The 24,812-nt window shown below is 43.2% G+C and overlaps 1 protein-coding gene across 1 annotated transcript in view; it reads right to left on the bottom strand.

Annotated features, from left to right (window-relative positions):
• CUBN (cubilin) overlaps positions 1-24,812 on the bottom strand; it is a 1,583,269-nt gene that overhangs the window by 1,056,294 nt on the left and 502,163 nt on the right. The window contains exon 27 of the mRNA XM_078663578.1: positions 4,001-4,182. Within this exon, the coding sequence (XP_078519704.1) occupies positions 4,001-4,182 (182 nt within the window). The remainder of the gene's footprint in view (positions 1-4,000; positions 4,183-24,812) is intronic.

The raw sequence follows: 24,812 nt of genomic DNA, 5'->3' as shown, positions 1-24,812 counted from the left end.
TCTTTTGTAAAGCGATCTCCCCCTCCCCCCACACAATCTCCAGTGGTGGAGAGCTCAGTAAACTTAATTGAAGGCTTTAGTAGTGACTATGGAAGGGAACATGGGGAATCTTTTGAAAACTGGAAATACTTACTCCAAACTGGGTGAGGTTAAGGGAAATTTAAAGAAAGTTTGAAGAGGGACGTAATAGTACAAAACTCACCCTCACATAAGTGTAAGAAAATAACATTCATAAAAGATATATTTAACTACTACAGTAGCACTACTGGCAAAATTAGATGAAATGTACACCAGCCAAGCCTTGGAGTAGGTGAAGAACCTCATAAGGCCGCCCACTGGTACTGCAACATAGTTCCATAGAAAACAATCGAGACAGGCAATAACACTAACGCATAGCGAAACCTAAAAAATAAATTAAACTAAATCACATTTTAATGTAAACTTTATTTAAATTAGTTTTAAAGTTGTTTTAATGTTGTTATCAAATGGTTTAATATTTAAATATATAATTAGTAAATGTTATTTTTACAAATGGCAACAATATTTAATTCAAATATATTTTAAATGACTTAAAAAAAATCTGAAATGAAATAATACATAACTTGTACCCAAGATTCTGACCATGCAACATAAATTATATTGTCAGGGATGAGGGAGGAAAAATGTAATATTTAATTGTGTTATTTAAAAAAAATATCTAAAAAAGATTTTTTTTAAATTGCAAACATGAAAAAGTTAATTAATTTAACATTTATTAGGATGGTAAGTTTTTGCGCAGGTGTGTTGTCCATTATTATTGTGGTCGTCTTAGGTGAACAGTAGTTGGGAAAGAACATTTTAATATGTTTAATTGAAAATAAAAAGCTGTTATTTTTATATTCAGTCAGTGGTCTTTATTCGGTTTCATGCACAAAAACCATAAAAGCACACACAATGAATACAAATAAGAATTTCCTTGGATAAAAACATGCCAATGAAAATGGTACCTGAGACTTTGTATAGAAAATAAGATACAAGAAGCACCAGGATCTCACATATACAAAACCAGATAAGAAAAAATTGCTTAAAATACAACTCATCTCATCCGGTATAAACGATCAATGAACAGTAAAGTTTGCAAACATTATAAAGTGCATCATGCCACAGATAGAGTGTTAAAAATGTGTTAATTTAATCACAACTAGATCTAAGCCTGACTGCAGATTTCAAAAAGCTAACCACATAAAATACTGTACTGCCCGTCAGCATTAATACAAAATGTAAGCGGGCGCCCTTGCCTAAAATGAAACTTTTTCAAAATCGGGATGATAAAGGACTTCCTGGGAAAGTCATAAAAGCTGCTCAACACCAAAGAATGAAGTGTGTCCTGTGGAGACTTACCATCTCAGCCACAGGGTGACAGCCTCTATCCCTTGCTCTGCCCCCTTCCGTGGCTCAGAAGGAGATGGAAAAGGTCAAACATGAGCCTGGTCGATAAAAAGCGATTGTAAGAATTCACAAACCCTAATGGGTAAGGTTTAATCATCTGCGTAGTTCTTAACATGATAACACGATGTACACTGGTCTTCAATAGCTCCGTCCTTATCTTCCCTGGCAGCTAACCTCTGTACAAAAAAGGTTTCCTTGATAGTGACCAGGTCCTGCTTGTTGCTCCATCCCTGGTTAAAAAGAAGGTCTGCTCTCCCCAGATTCACAAAGCACTCCCTGATATATTTGTCCCACAGAATATGGGAGGCATGATCAAGGGCTATACAGTCTTTAAGATTTATTTATTTAATGAAGTCCCCTTGCTTGTCCAGATTTTTAACTATTATGAAAGGGGGCGAAGAGCCAACAGATCAGTGAGATAGGCCATGCCAAGCTTGTCATGTTCAATAGAGTGGGAGATACCCTGAGGTACAACTAGCAGCCATCTCAAAAAGGCATTTCTCCCAATTTGAAGGTCATCACGGGCAATATAGCCCAGATGTCACTACCCTACAGCACCTTTGCTATGCACTTGGACCTATAGAGCTGTACTATTGCCCTAACTGGTCATTTGCCTAAATTCAAGGCGAAATTAAAAATGGCTACATTCGCCCGAGTAAGGTCATATTTCTTACGGGTTTTTAAGTGCCCCCAATTCATCTTGGCATGCAGCAGGATCCCCAGATAGGAGAAAACACACGTCCTAGGGACCAGGATAGACCTTGAAGGTAGAGGGCCTATTCGAAAGAGAACCTATATGCATCACATAAGATTTTGAGCTGTTGACTAACAGGTCCTGCTCTTCCATAAATTGATCAAAGGAGTTAAGCAACATTTGCAAGCCCCTCTCTGTTCTGGCCATCAAAAGGGCATCATCTGCGTACTAAAGAACAGGAAGACCACGCCGTCCCACTGAGTTTGATCCACCTTGGTCTCCAGTAGTACCTTTTCTAAGTTGTTTATATGTAAATTAAACAGAAAAGGGGCCAAAATGCAACCCCCTTGGACCCCTGTCTGTTTAGCTGTTTAGGGAATTGTCGAGTTACCTTAAAATCTTTAGGGTATCTAACCTCTGCCTTTGTATCTCAATGGATATCTTGTAGAAAGAGAATGCTGTCCCTGTCCATCCCGGTTAGATAGCAAGGTTTGCCACAGCTTGCATCTATTCACACGATCAAACACAGAGGACAGGTCCTTAAAGACCAGGTAAATAGTTCAATGACGGGCAACTGTATACATATTAAGAATCATGAACAGGTTCAGGCATCGGTCCATGGTCAATCGACCAGGACAAAAACCGTACTGAACATCTGACAATGTTATTGTCTACTGCCCAGCTGGATAACCTGTCCAGTAAAATGTATCCAACCTCTTAGACCACTGAGTCCAACAGGGAGATTGACCTATAAGAGTGCGTGCTGTCTCTATTCACTTTTTTAAAAACAGGAACAATAGTAGAGGTGGCCCAAATAACCGGAGGACAGCCACATTTATGACTGTGGTGAGGACAGGGCCCCACAGCTCCAAATTAGAGATCTAGAGGTTGGGGAATCCAATCTGGTCCCCGGGCCTTATTACGAGACAACCCAACTATACCCGATCAAACTTTCCCCTCTAAAACAAACAAAGCAGGTTTCCCCACAAAAAGCCCTCTGAATAGGTGGGCACTGAAACATATCCTCGAAATGGCTAACCCATTGATTCTCAGTAATGTGTGCGTCAAGGGCGTCCAGGAATGGAATTTTTATATTCATTCAAACTTAACATTCTTAAATGCCATATTACATCCCATAGGGAGATCTCTGCCCTGGTGGCCGGAAATCTCCACAAACAGGCAGAAAGTCACTAATATCAGTGTTTCATACATAGGAGTCTCCATCCCCCCTTTACAGAGAGGACGGAAATTCCTAAATCTGAATCTAGGTGTAGACCTCAGTCGGAAATGGTGAACACCATCAATGACGAAATCTACACCTGGTTGCAAGTGTAGTTGTAGACTTCCATGTGAGGAGATCTACACATTCAAACTTACCGTTTTGAATAGGGCCCTCTATGTGAAGTTCAAACACAGGTGAAAATATTTGCTGGATCTAGAACGGTACGCAATTAACAATGTGCATGCTTTTATACAAGAACAGATTTCTCTGGCATTTCTGAATAAATTTGTGCATTAGAGAATACTTAATATACAAATGTGTGTTAAGAAATATAATATGCAAATGTTTGTTTCTTAAATATTTAAGATGTGATTAATGTAATCATCCCATAAACCTATCACACATTTAATTCATCCAGAACAATATTGCATGCTACAGAAGATAAGCTGTCTGGAACACTGTTATGAGATAAGTTAAAAACTAGATGAGAGAATCTAATTAATGCTTATTTACAGAAAAATATAGGTTTAAAAATATAGAACTATAATATGAAACAATCGATAAAAATGTAAATGTGTCAAATAGGTGAAACATTCTAAGAAGTTAAAGCAATTTTATTTTTATGAAAGAATACTTGAGAAATTTAGAGTGGATACCTTTACGTAGTCATATGCGCAGTTAGATTCCAAATTAAATGCTGAGAAAGTGTAGTTGATGGTGTTTCCAGAGGTTGCCTGGATCGTCCAGTTGCAGTGGGCGTTATTTGGGTAAACATGTGGAAAATTCGGGCTTTCCAGGATGCCTTGACTCTGATTGGCGATGAGTATCCCTTGACAAACTAAAAGAAGGAACAAAGTAAGTTATGTTTTATCTATTCAACATTCTTTCTGTAAACAAATAATAATCACAGTGTATTGAGCACTCTTTTGTAGCATATCTTTAAAATTGTTGTTCTGCGACAGAATGTCAGTGTGCATTGTTACTGCAAAAGGCAGAAGATCATTCTGGGTTTTCCCATTGTTGTTTTAATAGCCAGCACGATAAACACTTGTGAGTATTTCAGTTTTTAATACAACTGGGCAAAAACAACCAGGCCGAAAAAAACCCCACTAAAGATTATGCTTTGGCAGAATTTCCATGGTGCCCTGCAAATGACTTAAAATCCTACATTTAAATATTGTTCTTACATTCTGATGGAGCGAGGATTCGCACGTAAAGCGCCTTACTTGTATTCATGATCCTCAAATAACCATAATAAAAAAATAATCAACCTGTTTGTCTTATTAATTTACCCCTTATTCTGACATTTTGTGTATCTGAGTGATGCTTGCCTATGTGTTTACTAATAGTAATACGCTTGCAGATTAAAATGGCGGCTGCTACGCGGGAATTTCTTCTGCGCATGCGTCGGTCAAACCCATGTGCTGTGACGTACTCGCAGTTCTTGTGGGAATATTTTGCACTTGAGCATTTGAGCTAAAATGGCTGCTTTGTGTTCTCACATGCCTGAAGCTTGCACTGCAGCTTTTGCTATGCTGTTCGTTCTGCATTAATCATTAAGGCTATAGTTATTATGAATTAATGGGAGTAGTATAGTGATTCATGGTATACAGTGCATTAATTTTTTCTGTGTTCTAAAACTGTTTCTATTTACTTTTCATGTATTGTAAATCCTTGGGCATGAGGGACGGGAATACTCCAATTTGAAAATCCTTACTGCGCATGACAGTCCACAGCCAGAGGATGAGCTCTGCGTTCTTGAACACCAGCCAGGTGGCAGCACCAGCCAAGATGTGCCTGGGAACCATTCGTCTGACCCCACTAAGAAGATGTCAAAAAACTATAATGTATTAATCAATAGACTGTCCATTGTTTCGCAAAGTGAAGACCTCATGAGAACCTGAAGTTCGATGGGCGGTCTTGAAACATGCAAATATTGAGCTTGAGAAAGTCAAATCCTAGGTGGTGTGATGACCAGTCCTTCCTTTTGTCCAATCAAAATAGGGGATCCTTACACTTGCAACATTTGGGGGGTGGAACACTGACCTGAAAACAGTATAACTAGCCTAGGTTTAGCTCGAAAATTTGTCTGACTTGTCCGAATAGCTGACCTGTCACTGACCCAACGCACTCAATAGCTGATCGAGAAACAGAGGTGCTGCGGAGCACTCTGTCAGACAGACTCACTGACCCATTCGGGGTTTTGAGAACCTTAAGTGCTGGTGAAGCAGCACTTAAGGTGCTGGGGAATTCGAGAACCCAATCGGGGTGTTGGCTGATAGCTGCAGAGAGGGTGTAGCACAGGCGTTGCAACTGAACTGCGGGTGCTGGTCTTACCTTGGTGGTCCTGTCCTGATCCTAATCTGGTTTCCCTGTCCTGGTTTCCATACTGCACCTGCTGACCTACTGGCAATCTCTTTCCTTGGGGTTTCTCCTGTCCTTAACTGACCCGTGGCCAGGGTTGGTCTCCACACCGTTCTAGGTAAATATAAATCTGTGAGGGAAACACTTTGCGTTCTTTTCTTCCCTTTCCCTGAAATCTTGCGAAAGTTATAATTGCATATGTTCCTTTTTCTCACCCTCCCCTTTTATGAATAAAGGATAAAGCCTGATATTCTAACTGTTTATTAGCATGTTCCAATTTCTTTACCCTCCTTGGCGTTTGGTCGTGAAAATATAGATTGTTCCTTTCTTTACCCTTTCCTTTACACAAACTGAAGTGATTAGCCTGAATTATTAGCGTGTTCCAGTTTCTTCCCCGTCCTATAGCTACATAGTGAACTCAGTTTCGACATTATAGTTTTCATGTTCCCTTTTCTTACCCTCCTGTAGGAACTGTGACGTTCTAGTATGTTCCATATTTTCCCCGTCCTTTAGACCTTCCATATTTAAACCTTGCTTAAAGTTTTAGCATGTTCCCTGTTCTTACCTAACCTTTAGACTTCTAAATGATTGGCATAATCTATTTTCTGCATGGTTATACACTTTTCATGATTCTAGTTCTTGATAGTTTGCTTGCTGTGAATTTTATGCTTTCTGACTTTGATGAGAACTAGATAAATGTTTTCAAACTTCCTGAGTCTCTGGTTATTATAAAAGTGCAAATGATATAAATGTTATTGTATTTTGGTGAATGCTTATCTTTTTCAGCTAGCTCCCTGATCCATTGTGATCATAGATACCTGTGACTAGGATTGGTAAGTCAGTATATAGGAATTAGGGGTACTGGTAGTAGAGTGCAGGTTACACGAATAATGAATATGGAAAATTAAATTTATGGGCCCAAGTGTGCATATGGTAAAATTTATAGTCGGGTGACCTGCGCGCTCTGTCAATTCCCATCTTGGCTTGATAATTAGTGGATAGTTTGAGAGGGAGTTAGAGTGTTTTTCTCTTGTTCAGAAAATACTGCATCGCATTTGAAGACTTTTCCTTAACTGTTTTACCGCTTTGATGTGTGTAAATAGCAATTCTTTCATTGTTATTCTGACTAATACGTGGTATTTTACGAATGGAACTGAAGAATAAAAATGGCTGGTAAGAAGATGAAGTCTCAATAGAGAGAGAGATAGGTGGTTAACCACCACACCAGCACCTCAGTTATCATTCTCATGTCACTGGTAACATCGGTGGTCATTTCCGCTAGTATTTTCAATCCAAGAACATATGTTGCAAGTTTATCCTGTGACAACTTCTTGCAGGCATTAAACCCCATCACACTACCATTGAGTTAACAGCCCTCAGCAGATGAATGGCAATAAAAAATTTTTTTAGCAACATGGGTCGCTCACTGGCATGGGAGTCCTGAATGTCATAAGCACAAATTAGGCGCCTTCAGAATAGAGCACAAAGAAGGAGACTAAAAAGAGGGCGTAAAGCAGGATCTCATGATGCCCTTCAACAGTTTCGGCATGCAAGTGGGTCTGATGTGGTACCAGTCCAACAGTTTTTGGTACTGAAGGAACCACTTAAGAAGGAACTGACAGAAGAAAGTGCGAAGTGTATTGAGAAGATGATGGATGAATAATAGTACTACTTCCACAACCACTTTTACTACAAATAAACCCTGATAAAATCCATTGCCTATTAAGGTAGAATTAAAACCTTGATAGTTATTTTTATTGTATTGTATATTATTCTTTTTTATGTTGTAATGTTATGCTCTGTGTAGACAGCCTTTAGTCTGTATTTGTTTGTTATGCTCCTTGAAGATGTACTTCAATTGTAACTGTGAAGTACTAAAACAATTACATAAATATGCATATCCTGCACACAAGTTATTGTAAGTGGTAGTATTCTAGAGAGATTGTAGACACCACAAAAAATATGCTGGTAGCTCCTGGTAAAAACATGTCACATCTTAACCTAAACAAGTAGGTGCAGTGACCACAGTTAGTTGAGTGGCAGAAGACAAAAACATAAATAGTGTTCAATAGCCACTTAAGTAAAGAACAGAAGAAGCTAAATACACTGATTTCTGGAATTATGATAGTTAACTGCAGTTGTTCTATCTCAAAAACAATGTCAAGGCAAAGGCACTTGGGAACGAAAGGCAATGCACGTCATGAGCATAGCAGAATAGCAACTACGCTAGGCTGATCTGGAGTAGAGGGAGAGAAGTGGCCAATGTAACTATCCCCTTATCAAGGATGTACATCGATCCTTTAACACATTCTTTGGCCTTTTCATCAAAATCACTGGCAGGCAAATGTTCTGTTCCCCTTATCAAGGGAGTACACAGGGGAGGGACTGTGAATTTGGACTCAACAGAAAGAGACTGGAGTAAGTTAAAGAAATGTAGTCGCAGAGATGTGATTTCATCAGAGTGACTTAGAGCTTGGTTAAGACCAATAACTTAGCCTGGAGTTATAGAAGAGGTTCTTACAATGAGACTGGTGTCCATCAGTGGTGTCCAACATTACAGCATGCTGCTTGGGATTCTGAAAGTCCAGCGGTCTTATTTATACAGTAAGGTTCGTGGTGGAGTGTCTTTCTTTTACTCTAATGGTGTTGTTGGTGTTAGGAGGTCAATAGTTGAAGGTGCTACAGGGCTCTGCTCTCACATTTTGTTGGTAAATCCAGTCAAGAATAGTTAGAGGAAGGTTTAAACAAAATGTTATTAAATGACAGATATCAATTCATGCAAGTAAATCTTTGCATTTTGAATGTATTTTTATTAGTGAATTACCATGACACTATCTAGAGTTTGTTGAAGCAGGCCCTTGCTCTTCTAGAGGAGTTTAGTTTGCCTCCTGTACTCAAGAGATGTTCTACAGGCACGACATGTCTGGTTATTAAAAAGAAAAAATGCAACATAGCACAAAGACCTCTGATTTACTTATGACCTAGAAGGGAAAGGGCATCCTCCTCAGCCAAAGGGCAGTCCACTGCAGAATGGAAGAATCCAGTCTATGTAAAAGATATTATAGGTCCTAAGGTGTTTATCATAAGTTTAAGAAGGAACACAAGAGCACTATGGTACTTCCGGTAGACCCCGTGTTCATTTAGATGCCTGCATTATTCAACTGGAGCCGAAGCTTTAAGAGGCACAACTGAACTCTCTAAGTGGCACTCTGTGTGTCTTGTGTCCTCAAGGCACTGGCTGAAGGCAGGAATTTACTGTTCAATGCGATGCTTCCAAACAAACTAGGCCAGAACCAGCTGAAATAAAGGAAAGCAGTTAGTCATAATTCAAATCAAATTAAATATAAATAAAAATATATAAATAATATAATAAATAAAATATTAATAGATATAAATAAAAAAACTATCCTTTGTTAATTATTAAATATTAATAGGGGGTCTTGTAAAGCGCTTGGTGACGCACAACGGCGTGTCCCCGCGCTATGGTGCGAGCGCTAGCAGGAGAAGGTACTAAGGTGGGAACCCACTACCGGGCATATAGAAATGTTTTTAGCTTGGCTCTAAAAATGGGCTCTGAGGGTTCCAGGCGCAACGCCACAGGAAGTTTGTTCCAGCTAGATGCAGCCAGATACCTGAAGGATCTGCCGCCCATCCTTGCTTTGGACACCCTAGGAATGGACAGGCACCCCAAGCCAGAGGATCTGAGGGAACGAGAGGGCTCGTATTGTGTCAGCAGACCCTGTAGGGGAAGAGGTGCTCTGCCGTTGACGATCCGATGACAGGTGCATAATGCTTTAAATTCCACCCTGCTTCTCACCGGAAGCCAGTGCAGGGCCTGGAGTGCGGCTTTAGAAGCTGATCTTCTGGGCAGTCTGAGAACCAACCGGGCTGCGGCATTTTGTAAAACTTGCAGGCGGCTCAGATTCTTCTCGAGAGTCCCTAGGTAGAGCAGGTTGCCATAGTCCATCTTGGACGTGACTAGTGCATGCACTAGTATTTGGCGGACTTTGATAGGAAGGAGCTCCAGAACCTTCCTGAGGGTCTTGAGGATCCCGAAACAGGTACCAACCACCGATTGACCTGGGGTCCGAAAGTTAGGTTGGAATCGAACCAGCCACCTAGATTCCTCGCCTCCTGGCAGGGAATTGGTGCTGGTCCCAGGCAAGGTGGCCACCACGCCGACGTCCAAGCCGCTCGGTCTCCCCCCACCACCAGCACCTCAGTCTTGCCTCCGTTGAGCTTAAGGCAGTTGGCAGACATCCAGGCAGCTAGGTCTTGCATGCATGCTCTGAAGATGTCTGCCGCAAGACCGGGTGCACGCGATAGGGAGATGACCAGCTGCGTGTCGTCGGCGTACGACACCATGCGCAAACCATGACTCTCCACTATGGTGGCAACCGGGGCAACGTACAGATTGAAAAGAGTTGGACTCAGGGACGAGCCCTGCGGCACCCCCTGGTCCAAGGCTACTCGCTCGGAGTAGCAGTCGCCCTGCCTGACTTGGAAACCTCGGCCAGATAGAAACGACTGGATCCATTTTAGCGCTGCACCACCTACCCCTCCTTTGTTCAGACACTGTAGCAAGATGGAATGTGCAACAGTGTCGAACGCAGCGCTAAGGTCCAGAAGGATCAAGGCCATAGTATGGCCCTCATCGGCACCCTGCCTGATGGTTTCGGATGCCATGAGGAGCGCTGACTCCGTCGAGTGTCGGGGCCGGAACCCAAACTGGGTGGGATGTAGAAGATTGGTATCTTCCACAAATTGCATTAACTGAAAATTTGCCACCTTCTCCGCCACTTTAGAGAGGTAGGGTAGAAGAGAGATGGGACCCAGATTCTCCAGCTTTTCGAAGCTGATATTAGGCTTCTTACGGAGGGGGAGCACCACAGCTTGTTTCCATTCCCTAGGCATAGTACTGGACCTAAAGGAGACATCCAGCAGATGCCTAATGTATGGTTCTAGTGTCGTCAAGCTGTCCCCCAGCCGTTTAGGTGATGCTGGGTCTCGTGGGGAGCCTGATTTCACTGATCTACATATTTTGATCAGGTCTTCTACTGGTGGGGTGGAGAAGTTAAGCAGCAGATTTTGTCCATCAGCCTCTCTTACTGATGCTTCAAACTCTCCCCCTGCCAAGGATTGGGCAGGAAAGGCTGAGTAAATTTTGGACACTTTGTCGCCAAAATAGTCAGCAATGCGATTGCAGGCCACAACTGAACAATCCTCTAATCCTGCCGAGGACTTGGGGACAGCCAGGGATTTATAAACACAGAACAATTCTTTCGCTGAATTCTCTGCACCCATGATCCTATCGGCATAGTGGGCAGTTTTCGCTCTCCTGATTAGGTTGTGATATGCCCGTCTATTGACGAGATATCTCTCTCTCGCCTGGCTGTCATAGGCTACCCTCCACTGCCGTTCTGCTCGTTTACAATCCCTCTTAGCACAACGCAGTTCCTCATTGAACCAGGGTGCCGTTCCCTTTTTACGGCCGCCCTCCTTCGACCGGCCTAGAGGGGCCGTACGATCCAGGGCAGCCGTGATACGGTCATTAAGAAATGTATTTGCCGAATCCGCATCATCACCTCCAGGGGGGCCCTCTGCGATAAGAGCCTCATTGAACTCTGGGAGGGAGAACCTGGCCCATTTGTGCCTGGGGTAATTAAGGGGAGTGGGGTCTGTCACCTTATGTTTAGGGAGAAGAATTTCAAATGGTACCAGGAAATGGTCGGTCCAGGGGAGGGGCACGGGGAGAGCCGCTATGACTTCCTCCCAGTTCGCGAATACTGGATCAAGCAAGTGGCCATGCTGGTGTGTTGGAAGCTGGCCCTTTAGCTCTAGTTGTAAGGCCTGAAGTTCTTGACGGAACTCCATCGCTACTTTGTCCGACAAATCCTCTAAATGCATATTAAAATCTCCGAGTAGCAGAAACGTATCTCGCCGCAACGCTATCTCTGTGACGCACTCTAGTAGGTTACCTTTAAACCTTGCCAAGGGTCCTGGGGGATGGTAGATTAAATAACCCTTCACCATAGTGCCCCCGTTAATTTTTATGGTAAAAACACCAGCCTCGCTTCCCGCCATATGGACTAATTCCAATTGACAGGCAAGCTGCTGTTTAAATGCCGTAGCTATACCTCCTCCTCTGCCATTGGGTCTGTCCAGTCTCACCATCAGATATTCTTCTGGTAATGCCTGAATGATGTCGGGGTCAGAGTGAACATCCAACCAAGGTCCAGTTGTCTATCCACAAGTAAGTTGTGAATATCGAGCTTATGACATCGTAGCGATCCCACATTGAGCAAGCCACAGGACAAGGTGGAACTGCCCCGGGTATCAGCTATCGATGTACTAAATCGGAATTGACAGTGTCTGCAACCTACTTCCTCCCCTATGTATATGGTGTGAAGGCCGGGTGTACAAGTAATGGTGGACAGACTTACAAGATCGTTCCTACTCCAAAGTATTCGGTTGTCAGGACCAGGGGTGGTGGCCCTGGGCCGTGTCCGGTCGCGGACGGGCGCCGACGGGCTTGGCTTAGGCGCGGCTTCGGCGCGGCTTCGGCGCGCCCGCTGCGCCAGCCCGCTGCGCCGTCTGGTCATGATGCACATTATATAGCACAGCAGCACATTCCAAGCAAAAATTAAGAAATTTAAACAGAACGAAAATATATATATGTATATACAATTTTGATTTTAGCCAAGGGGCTAATCAACTTGGTCACCAGTTAAGTGTTACACTAGCAAGAGAAGAGCCAGTGACAGTGCATAGGTATTTTGCCATTGTTTGGTCCCTGGAGAAGTTATGGTTATAATTTTGGGGACTTAATTCAGAGTGCAGACAGACTACGGCCCCATGGGATGGCAGTATTCATCCAAGGCCTAGCCTTTGCTGTGGAATTCAAACCTAGGAGTAGTTCTCAGTTCTTTCCTCCTACGGGAAACATTCACTAAAGTAAAAACTGAACTCTTCCCAGAAAAGTTGCATGTTAGTGCGGGTGGATGAGGAATGTATCTGTTCTGTTGTTCAAGGAATATCCTATTTTTGTGCCGGTTGCTACGGATATAACAATAAATGTAATTTGTTTATCTGTATTCTTCCGAAAAGGCAAGTAATGGTACATTGTAAAATCGAGATTTTATCCAGCCACAGCACTGTGTCTTGAAATCAGAGGCTTTCCAATTTATGTTCTGCTCTCTGAGAGAATCCGGAGTCCCTGGTGCTATTGTGTTCCCTTACTGGATTTGGAGGTGGGTGCCTGGACGGAATGCTGGGTGGAAGCTCAGTGAAAATACACCCCTGGCAGGAACTGATAGGGGTCCTTCTGGGCGGCCCTCGCACAATACTGCAGCGCTTGTCACTGGGGTTGAGAGCTGGGCCTCCCCCTTTTCCCCCTGCCCTGCTGAGAGTGAAGGATGCCCTGAACGGGGGACACACAGGTTTTTTGGAGCGGGGGCACTAACTGCGGCAATGGAGATCTGAGTGGCTGTAAGCTTGCGGAGGTGCCCCCACATGGCTGATGACGACACCGGCCAGGCCAGCCAGAGTTGTTGGTGTGAGGCACGACCCACACTCGGGATTGGCCCTAGACAGGAGTCCCACCATCATAGGTGAGAGGCTTTGAGACACTGACACAGAGGGATCCCCGGGACGTTATACGGAGGTAATCCGAAACTAACTGCCGGAACAGTAACCTGGAAATATTTGATTGGGCCCATGCAGAAGATCCTGTGAACAGGCAGTGAGTTCTGCGGGTGATGAGGGGGTGGCCCTCGAGGGCATACATGACACTAGCAACTCACTCTCCGGGTCCTTAAACGGAGTTTATTGCACTCGGGTTTGCTGGGGAATCTCCTGACAGTTGCTCGGAGGCAAGACTGGCAGCTGCTAACATTAGAAGGTACCAGACTACCACTGGTGCCCCTCACCTAAACAGCCACTAGGAGACATGGAGCTGGGGCATGGGGAAGGGCCGCTGAGGGGTGCTCCGGTCCCCAGCAATCACTCTACACCTGTGGGCTACCGTGGTGTCTCAAGCATGGGCCAGTGACACCTGGGAGAATCCCACACTACTGTAAACACTGACTGTGCCACCCATTGCAGCACCCAGCACCCTCGCCAGCAACTTACCAATGCTATACTAAACACTGGGTTACTCATGCTGCCGAGGTCTGTACTATTTGTTTTCTGCAAGTGGGCCCAGCAACAGGGGCCATCCCCGTCCTTTGCACAAAGAGTGCTGGCAGGTAGAGGGCAACCCACTGGATCACAATCCCCTGCAATTAGGCCTAAGAGACAACAGGCCCCATACCCGTTGGACACTGGTGTGCCTGCACTTCCTTTGAGCACTACTTCAGTGGAAGAAAAGTTGGACATTGTCTTAGTGTCCATAGAGAGGTCCAGAGTGTCCCTGGAGAACAAAATCTCCATGGTACCATCAGACCAAACCCTATTGTGGGAAAATCATTCCAAACTCACAGAGTCCAAACCACAGGGCAAACAGTGACCACAATGTAACCACTAACCTGAGAGACACAGACCCAATTGCAGGCTGTCATCGACTAGTTCAGTTCACTAGATGAGAGAGCAGAAGATGCTGAGGGGTGTTCGCGTAGAAACAATATTTGCATAGTGGGCCTACCAGAGGGCACTGAGGGTCAAGATGTAGTTGTCTACATTGAAGTATGGCTGCGCAGTTTCATCCCTGCCTCAGCTCTCTCCTCATTCTTCACAAATGAATGGGGACACCGGCTCCCTCCAGGCGCACCTACTATGCGATTGCATGTCAGACTCCAGCATTACAGGGACAAGGATACTGTGCTGGGAGAGGCCTGGACACAAGACAATCTTGCAGTAGATAATGCCAAGTCCTGATATTCATAGTCTACACTCTGGCAGTCCAGCATCACTTCCAGGCAGGCGGCAGGAGGGGGCAGGTGAATCAGAGCCGACACCCAAGCTAATATCCTGTTAAGGTGTGGGCATCCTACGCCACTAGCCTAAGTAGTACCCCTTCTCCTTTCACTAGGTCACGATCAGGAGTGGAATCAAATGCTTAGTTAGATGCTGGGACTAAAGGATTCTTAGCCCCAGGCCCCCACTGATTGCCGAGAGGGATACTTGCCACTCTATCATTAGTCCTACACACTTTTCTTCACGTGCACTATACCACCAATATTGATTTGCATTTGTCCAGATGAAATGCCATAGATCACTTTAACTACTGAGGTGTGAAACATGTCGACCTGATTGTTACCTGGGCACATTACGCCTACAGGGGTAACCCATTAACCTATGTTTTTTTTTAGCCTGCCAAGAGCACCACTTTATTAAAGGATGTTTTGGTAACTCTTAGGCAGTTTTAATTATTTTTCACGCACTTCATCACCCTACACATAGGGCTCTCCACTCACACACGCATGCACCATACGGCAGTTCTCAAAAGATCTCCAATAAAGTGACCCTTCAGGGGACCCATAGGGCATTGCAGCACCGCCTGACAAGGAGCAACTGCCCGATGATGAAGCATGACATTCCTCAGGGTGTGTGAGGGCAACAAGAGGCGAGACTTGTTCTCCCCTAGTTGAGTCCTAGGCTGTATCCCCCTCCTTTCCTCCCTGTACTGATAGTGAGGTAGTGACTATCTGCACTACTCACGCTTGGAATAGTGTCCTCCCTTTTGGGTGTATTCATGGTTAGGATGGAGCACGGACACTGGACCATTAATTAGCTCCTGGTCCCCATCCTTCTCTTTCCTTTGTTGACATAGTCCAGCATCAGAGACATAATTTCCAGGCAGTTAAGTGAACATACCAGACTAAGGCATACAGTACTTTCTTCTGTTCCGGGCCAACATGTGGATCCAAGTTGAGTTTCTAGCTCATTTCATCACATATCCCAAAGAGGCTTCAGAATGGTGGAAGGTCATGTGGGTACTGGTCCCTCCCTGCCTCAGCAGGGGGCAACCAAAATGGAGCAGTCTGGTGGCACCAGAATAGGGCACAGAGATCGAGTGATGCATGTCTTCTCCAGAGCATCCCATTCTGGCAGATAATAAGGGAAAAAAGGAGGGCTCTGTAGGTGGCTGCAATGCTCCGTGAGCCTGCGCAGTCTGCAGATATGGAGGAAGAAGGGTCTAACTTCATCAGTGATGCTGACTTCATGTCCTCCATTCTACATTACTCAGACATGATTACACTACCTGATGTCACACAGCAAACTGCAGATAATATCCTTTGAACTATCTTGGACTCAGAGCCAGTGTTGCGGGGTCCACCCACCCCCACAGATTATCACAAATACTTTGCTGCACAGTAGCTGAAGGAGCTCCCCTACTTGGGGCATGGGCTCCTGGCTGCACTACACTGCATGCCTCCCTCCACATACAGTACCGTTCAGGCGTCTTGCCTCCATCACTGCGTGAGGCACTCCTCATATCACATCCCAAGCCAGGCAGGGACCCAGAGGATCGCATCCTATAGACTGTTGGCACTCCTCAACACCGACTATAAAATGATTGCAAAAATACTTGGTCCCCCAATTAGTACACCTGGATCAATATGGGTTTGTGCCAGACAAAAATACCTCTCTGAACCTCCGCCGGTTCTTTAAAGTAGTTGAATACACCCCTACACAATGACCTCGTACGGGGTGCCTTGTGTTTGATTTAGAAAAGGCCTTAGATTCCCTGAAATGGCCTTACCTATTCAACTTTCTTCCCAGTTATGAGCTTGGAGCCCATTTTACTTGCTTGGTCAAACTTCTATATATCAGTGTGATGTATTCCTATAGGTTCTGTATCGATCCCCCTATTCCTGACCCTGTTCTGGTTAACAAGTTAACTAGCAGCCATCCCATGATGCAGAAACCGTTATCTGATTAAGCCACACCACGGCACAGGAACGTGTTATCTGATTAGGTCATAACGCTTGCCATCTAATTAGACAAGCAATATTCCTCCAGCCCCTGATAAGGCATACGGAGTTCTCAAAACAAATCAAACCTATGACAACCTGGGAAAAACCCTGCGGCCATTGTTTTGATTTCACCGAGAACTTCAGCAAAAGAATGTGCTAACGACCAGCTCGTATGACATCCTTATTGACGTATCTATGTCCATCCTTACATCAATCTCGGCACCTTACAGGTATAAATATTACCGGTATTGCCTTAGGCAAACACACGCGGTGGTGACGAGATCGGAGCAGCCAGACTTGCCGAAGCCCAGAGCAGAGCAGACCCCGCTGGCGCAGCCCCACCTTCCTGACGCGCTGAGAACGAGACGCTGCTTTCTCCTGCCGAGAAATCCAGCTCCGGCGCTTCCGAGCAGCCCTCGCAGGCAGCTTGGAATATCGAGACCAGAGACGAGAGATACCATCCCTCATTCATCCTAAATTCCAGGTACAGAACTGAATAACCCCTTGCAGAGAATTATTGAGTCAGTCACTTGGCAAAACAAACTTAACTTAAACTGCTACTTTCTATTCCCGCCCACGTATTAAGCTTAGGTCAGGTACACTGGGGTAGGCGTAGTTAGAAACACCAGTTGAGTACGATTAGTCAAATGTATATGTGTATGTATCTATTTTATCCATTTTAAACCACCTTATGGCTTAGAAACCATATAAATGTTTTTACAGTATTATTTTATACTTCTGCTTTTATTGTATGCACTTTACTTAACCATAAGTATTGCGATAATATTGATTCATTTCTCTTGTATGAGAAAAGAGACTGATCAATAAATACCATCTTTTTATTGAACACGCCCGTCTCTTCCTTTTCTCTACAATCTGGTGAGACTAAGAATGCACGTACTGACTGAGTAAAATAAGTTGTCTTTTGTTTTCACATGACTCTAGAGATACACTCTTGATTAGGGGAGAGCAAAGTTGTCATGTTCTATGGTTGTCAGAAACTAAATCCCTTCTTGTCTATCCAGGGAGGTTCAACTCCTCCTTGCCTATTCGAGAAAGTTTCTAGTGAACTCTGAGCTAGCTGGCAAACCCAAAACTTTAAGTCTAATATCGACAATAGAAGACCTAGTTAACGTCTGGTCTAGGCCTATACTATTGAAGGTATTATTCCAATGCGCAGAGCCTATTGGGATAATAGGAACTACACTACATGGCGCCCAAACGTTTGGAAAGGCGATAAAACTAACGCAAGACATTAGAGTAACTCAGTTGTGCTTTTTCACTCAGACCCCTTTTTTCCCATAATACTCCAAAGACGTCTGGAGTGGGTGAAAGGTCATATCCGCCAAACCTCGCAGGACGAAACTCCTATGTATGGTTCTTGGTTTAGTCAATGTTGAAGGATACACTGTTCCAAAATATTGTGCATCTAATCTTTGTTTCCATAAGAAACCTGATCTGCAAACAAACGGAATAACCTTCCTGACGGTAAAATGGTAGACAGTGATGAAGAAAGAGAAACAGTTAGAATAGCAGCTGAACTCGCAGCAGCTGAAACTACTATGCAAGAAGCAGACCCGGATATAATACTCATCCCGGTCAACATAAGAAAATCTATAACTTTAAAACTTATCGAAAATGGACTGACACCTAGAGGTGGCACAGTCATATTCGTAATAGAGGCACACGACTATCGGCAGACAGAGGTATTCTATTCATGGATACACTTTCCAGCAGCAAACGCTGTAACAAAGCACTTCCACTATTACAAAACAGAGGAACCTCCTGAAGAGTACACTCCTTTCGAGGAGGTGGAAGTACCACTTAAATTTCAAGAGCACCTGCTCTTGTTTAATGGCGCCCTAAAACATAATAATCACATCACCAGGCTCGGTCCACTAGGTAGACCAGGAGCAACGTGGCCGGTCCTAGCCGGATACACACCACATCCAGACATCGAAAGAATGTCTGCAGCAGATCTTTTAATACAAATAAAACAATTAATAAAAGTACATAGACAATTAGTCCAATATGTAATGCGGACTTCAACAATTCAACCAGCAATTAAAATTCCACAGCTGACCCCTCATCAGGGGAACACAAATAAAATTACACCACAGAACATACAGTCCTGCCTAGGTAAAGTACCAGCTAAACGGGAAAAAATACCATTCTGGTTAGCACAAAAAATCACCCAAATAGAGGCGGTGTTTCCAGACACCACCCCGTTGGAAAAACACAGGATTCTGACTATCTGTCTTCCAATGGGAATCGCACCACACGTGGAGGACTGTGACACTTGGGGTACAGTCTTTGCTTCCATTTACACAAAAACGCATGGTGTTCCATCCATCTCGGTAATACCAGATGTGCTAAAACAAATTCAAGATGAATACGGTCCAGAACCCGCTTTAACTCTTGGTATGAAATTACTAAAAGACTTCAAGCAGGTCTCGGCAATACTATTAGCCAACATAAAGGGAGAAGCAGCAAACGTGGCGATCCGCCAAAGGTTAAAAGAAACAGATATAGCAGACCAACCATCTGAAATTGCCAGAATTATAGAAAAATCCTATGAGGAACTAGGTAGAGATAGTTTAGGTGGAATACCGGTAAAACCCCGACTGATTGAAAGTCCTGAAAAAGTATTTTTTAATAATTTAACATCACAAAAAAAGAGCTGGGATGGAAACAAACAATCCAATCCTAAAGAAAAGAAATTCCAGTCCAGAGGAAGGTCTCCTCGGCGGAGAGAAAGATCTCCAAACCAAGGACACAGGTCTCCCCAAAGTGAGCCCTCTGGGAAAAGATACAATCTTAGAAATAGGGATAATATTAAGAAGCCTGATAGATATCAAGAAATTGATACACGCCCCTCTCAATCTTTTCAGACTTCCTCGCAGAAATCGGAAAGAAGAGGACGATCAGAACAAAGAGAAGAGCACGCCAAGTCCAAAGACAAGGAACCTGCGCATCTAAAAAAGAAATTACAATTTCCAAAAAAGAAGGTAGCCAGTATTAAAGTAGTTAACAATGCCGAGAATACTGAGGACACAACTGAAAAACGGAGAATGGGCTCAGACAATGCTAGACAGCGCAGCAGAAGTGAGCATAGCTCGCAAAGTCCTTATGAATCATCTGGAGACAGTGGACACGAATGAATATCTTCAAGTGGAAACTGCAGACACCAGAGTTAGCAAACCTCACAAAATATATGAAATAACTTTACGTATAGAAGGGGATAAGACTAGAAAAATAAGGGGACTATTTTGGGATAATCTCTCCAAGGGCTATGACATCCTTCTAGCTGAAAAAGACTGGCCACCAGAGTTTGTCAGGGACTGCCCTCATGGCGAAGAAATAATTATGCCTGCCTTCTCAAATCATATCCCAATTCATAAAAAATACACACTTGCCAGAAAGTGGGCAGTAGCTCAAGCTCCTGCTTTATATAAAAATCACGTAGGATGGGATGAGGACTCTCCTCCTCACAAAATCCAGTTAAAAACACAACCTACTGCACAAAGACAGTTCCCAATTAAGCAAGAAGCTAAAAAACAGGTAAAAGAAATCCTAGATCAACTAGAATACCAGGGGGTGATTGAAACTTGCACCTCACAAATGAACAACCCTTTGTTTCCGGTTTCCAAACCAGACAATACATATCGTCTAGTTTTGGATTACAGACACCTTAACTCATGTTGCAAAACTTTTGCAGTGCAAAACTCGCATAGTGCTGCACTAATGAATAACATAGTGCGCAAAAAATACAAAACAACATTAGACATCTCTAATGGATTCTTTTGTCAAAACATAGCACCAGAGAGCAGATATTTGTCCACGTTCTCAATAAATGGCGCTCAAAAACAATTCTGTCGGTTACCCCAGGGGTTTAAGAACAGCCCAGGATTATTCTCAGCGAGAGTAACAGAGTTACTACAAACATATGATGACGAAGCATTATCTTATGTCGACGACATATACCTGACAGATGATGACTTGGATACTCACTTGAAGAGAGTGAACACCATAATACTTGGGTTCGCAGCAGAGGGTTACAAATTCAACTTTAAAAAATCTAGAATTGCCCATCTAACAGTCCTGTTCTTAGGATATGAATTATCAAGTGAAGGCAAAAGCCTGGCTGACAATTTCCTCGAGAAATGTGCCGTACTCCAAGCACCTAGAACACTAAAAAACCTACAGTCAATTCTAGGCTTCCTAAATTTCGGAAGAACATACATTGCAAATTACGCAGAAAGGGTCAAGCCCCTTTATGATCTAATAAAACCAGATTTTAAAAGAACCAATTGGACTCAAATACACACAGAAATTCTGAGATCCTTACAAACAGACATGTTAATAAAAACAAAATTAGAAACACGTGATAACACACGCAATCTTGTGATTCGAGTCATCCCAGGAAGATGCGGATTCACATACCTGACCTCTAATGAGGGAGAAAAGGTACCAAGTGCATTCAAATCACACTTGTACACTAAAGCTGAAATGAAATTTAGCCCAACGGAAAAAATTCTAACTGCAACACAGACAGCTATAGCGAAAGAACGAGCCCTGGCACAAGGTAAACGAATAATAATCGTAACACCGATACCAGCCCTAGAGGCTGTAACAAAAGCAAGCATTCCAAATGCTAAAGCGCTCCATCCGAGATGGATACAATGGGCTAATTCTCTTGCTGCAACAGACGTGGTATACGAATTTGATCCCAACTTAAAAACACAAGAATTTCTCCAATACGAGTTCGAATGTCCTCCGCCGACCGAAATTCTGCCTCTAGAACATTACGGCTGTATAATATATACAGACGGATCAGCACAACCCGCAGTGGGGGGTAAACAAGCTTACAGTGCTGCGTGCGCGATTGTTAAAGGTCGCTGGCACGAAGGGAAGTTTAAACCAGCTATCACTAAAACACAATCTCTAGGAGATTGTACAGCTCAGCGAGCTGAACTACTGGCATTCAAGATGGCGCTTGAAAATACCGATCGAAAATTCCCCACACTCATAGTGTGCGATTCGTATTATTGCGTTCAGTCTTACAATGAATACTTGCATATCTGGCTTCAGAATGGTTTTAAGGATGCAAAAGGAGGCACAATCAAGCATAAAATGCTCTGGGAACAAGTAGTTCTTTTACAAAAAGAACTACCAAAGACTCACGTGATACACTCACTGAGTCATCAACGTGATGGCGTTCACGTTGCAGGGAATTCATTGGCTGAGACAGCCACAGCGGTAGCAACTAAATCGGCTTCCGTAGCTAGAAAAAAGCATACAGTGAAATACATTGACGGTGAAACAATGCTGGCGGTGAAAACGTCATCAAAAGGCGACTGCTCAGCGCTACCGATCAACTATCCACTCAATTATACATACATAATCGATGCAAACTCCGTCCCTTTTGCTCGAATCCCTGGAGTGGGGGATAGGGTAATTCCAAACAAGGACAGGAGAACGTTGTTAATAGCAGACGCAATTTATGGGCGAGGGTCTCAGACACCTCAAACTAAAAGATTCTCTGGAAGAATTACAATCAGTGTACTGGTGGCCAGGCATGAGCCTGCAGTATCACATTTTTGTAAAAAATTGCCCGAACTGCAACAGAAATCGCAGTGGCGAGAGAAACGGTATACTACCGTGGCGTTACTCTCCAGAAAGGATCAACAGTAATAAGCCAAGCGTCCGATTAACATATACAGGCTAGTTTCACTTATAATGTAGATCCCCAGCACTCGGCTGACGTCTGGACTGTTATACAAAGATTTGCGAGTCTAAATGGCATATACGCTAGGAGCATGCTACGTTTGACCAATGTTTTCACTTTAGCCCTCAAGCCTGTGGGGAAACATGGCTAAATGAGCATAGCACAGCGGGATTCTTCTCACTTCCTTCCTGAGGGATACGGGATGGTGTAAAGAAAAAACCAAGGCATAAAGCTATCTATAACGGAAAGGATATTAGGTTCGGGAGCTGGGTGGGTCAAACATCTAATAAGTGTCCAACGTAGTCTAAACAACCTGCCAAGAAATTCTCTGAAGGGATTCAGTCCGTACAAATTATTGTTTGGAACTAGGATGTTAGTCTTAGATCTTGACAGTCAGACTTCAGTGGTGAAGGAAAAATGCTTTGATATCAAAGATCGTTTGGCTATTTTGCAGGACTTAAACAAAACAAGAAAAGACCTGAGCAACATAAAGTTGAAACAGCAGCCAACAACCACTGAAGAACCACCACCTGTCCCAGCAAGACCTGTCTGGATTCCAAAAGTCGGGGATCTAGTCAGAGAAAAGATCGCGGTAAAGAAGGAATTTGGGCCTTCTTACAGAAAAGCAGTTCCTGTCTTGTCTATCAACGGGACAAGATCAGTTGTACTACCGCCGCTTGCTGGTAAAAAGGAGAACCGAGTTGTATCCATCGACCTGGTAAAACCACAATCATGTGGCCGATAACAAACAGTAGGCCAAGTGGACTCCCGATAAGTAGTAGAACACCAAGGTTTGCTACCAATACAGAGGTCCTAACTAAGAGGCTAATCACATTTGAAACGCCTACAGAAGAACAACAAGGACTGTGCAACAATGCAATGGAACTTAAACCTCTGAAAACCCAAATAAAAACATTTAGTAAAGACACACCAACCTACAATGAAGTAACAAACGAATATGCAAGAAACAGTAATCCTGAAGCAATTGGAACAATTGACAGAACTGCATCCGGCTACTTCATAAACTTCGATGATTCCTCTGAAGACCTCAGTGAATCAAAAACACAGCCATCAACAAAAACCTTTAAAGATAAAGCTAAAGAACTTTTGAAACAACTGAAAGAAACCTATCTGATTTCTCCATGGATTGAATTTTGGGTGGGCTTTGGTGCATTTATCCTCATACTTTGGCTCATCATGGTACTAACTTTGGGACGCTTCATTGAGGGAAAATATGCTAAAATGGACACAGCAAGTCAGAAAATCAACTTGATCCTCAAACCACACACATCTTCACACGTCGAGAAAAGAGAACTTTCTTCAGTCAACTTCACAGCCAATCCTATACCGGGTGGGGTAGCATGGGACAATACTGACTACGAAATTTATGGTCTGGTCGAAATCCTGAAATATCCACACCAAATCAAGATCTCATTGAGTGACTTTGTAAAACCAAGCTCATTTGCTGATGATTGGGACTTTGAAAGTATAAATAATATGATGTCTGACCTAGTGATGTCTGCTAAATTTACCAAACATGATTATTTGCAGGGTTCGACTAATTATGATAGTATGTACTGTTACAACCACTTTGGTAACCATTTTTTACATAAATCGGCACAACCTAGAAATTCTTAAATTATAATCAATGGGAACATTGTGCAACCCCTCCAAAAGGAAGCTCAAGAACCTTTTATGACAAATATTCATACTTTTCAGGGTTCAACACAAGTAATGCTGAAACATTTTATTTCAAATTGTCAAATAAGACCGGGACAAAGACCATGCTTACAAACACGAAATTGATATATTCAGACTCATTTTTTGAACAAATGAATACTTTTGGTTTTGATTATTGGGACAAAAATGTTGAAGTAAAAAGTGTTTGGGGTACAAAAGAATGGCAAGTACAAGGTATAGAATCATTGTTTAGAGCCTGCATGATCCCAGAACAAATTATATTTTTAAATGACACTGTTCAACAAACCACCTGTCTTGGCTTAGCCAAAATCAAAGACTTAAATAAACCGTCTATTCCAAAGCCAACAATGAACAGCAATAGCTCTACAGATGAAGAGATAGACGTAAACTATGTATTAAACCAAAACAGAACACATCCTGATTGGAAACAATGGTTGATCTGGCCCACAGATACTAATAACTGTCAAGATAGATTCCTGAACAAAACATAGGGGTTCACATTGACCAGGCCAGACCCTAGATATTCCCAAAGACAACACCCAGGGATAATAACCACCTACAGTGTGGGCAAATTATGCCTTCAATGGCTACAAACTTCCACACTGACAGAAATTAAGCAACACCTAACTTTACTTACTGATGGTGCTGACTTGCGTGATTTCATTATGGGACCGCGCAAACAGCGTCAAAAACGCTTCATAGCAGCCTCTGTATATGCAGCTTACAACGAGGCCTGGAAGGTAACTCAAATTGAGACAG

Source organism: Lissotriton helveticus, chromosome 10 (genome assembly GCF_964261635.1).
Source record: "Lissotriton helveticus chromosome 10, aLisHel1.1, whole genome shotgun sequence".
NCBI classification, from domain to species: Eukaryota; Metazoa; Chordata; class Amphibia; order Caudata; family Salamandridae; genus Lissotriton; species Lissotriton helveticus.
The sequence above is the reverse complement of the archived record's forward strand: the minus strand, read 5'-3'. Positions and strand labels throughout refer to the sequence as shown.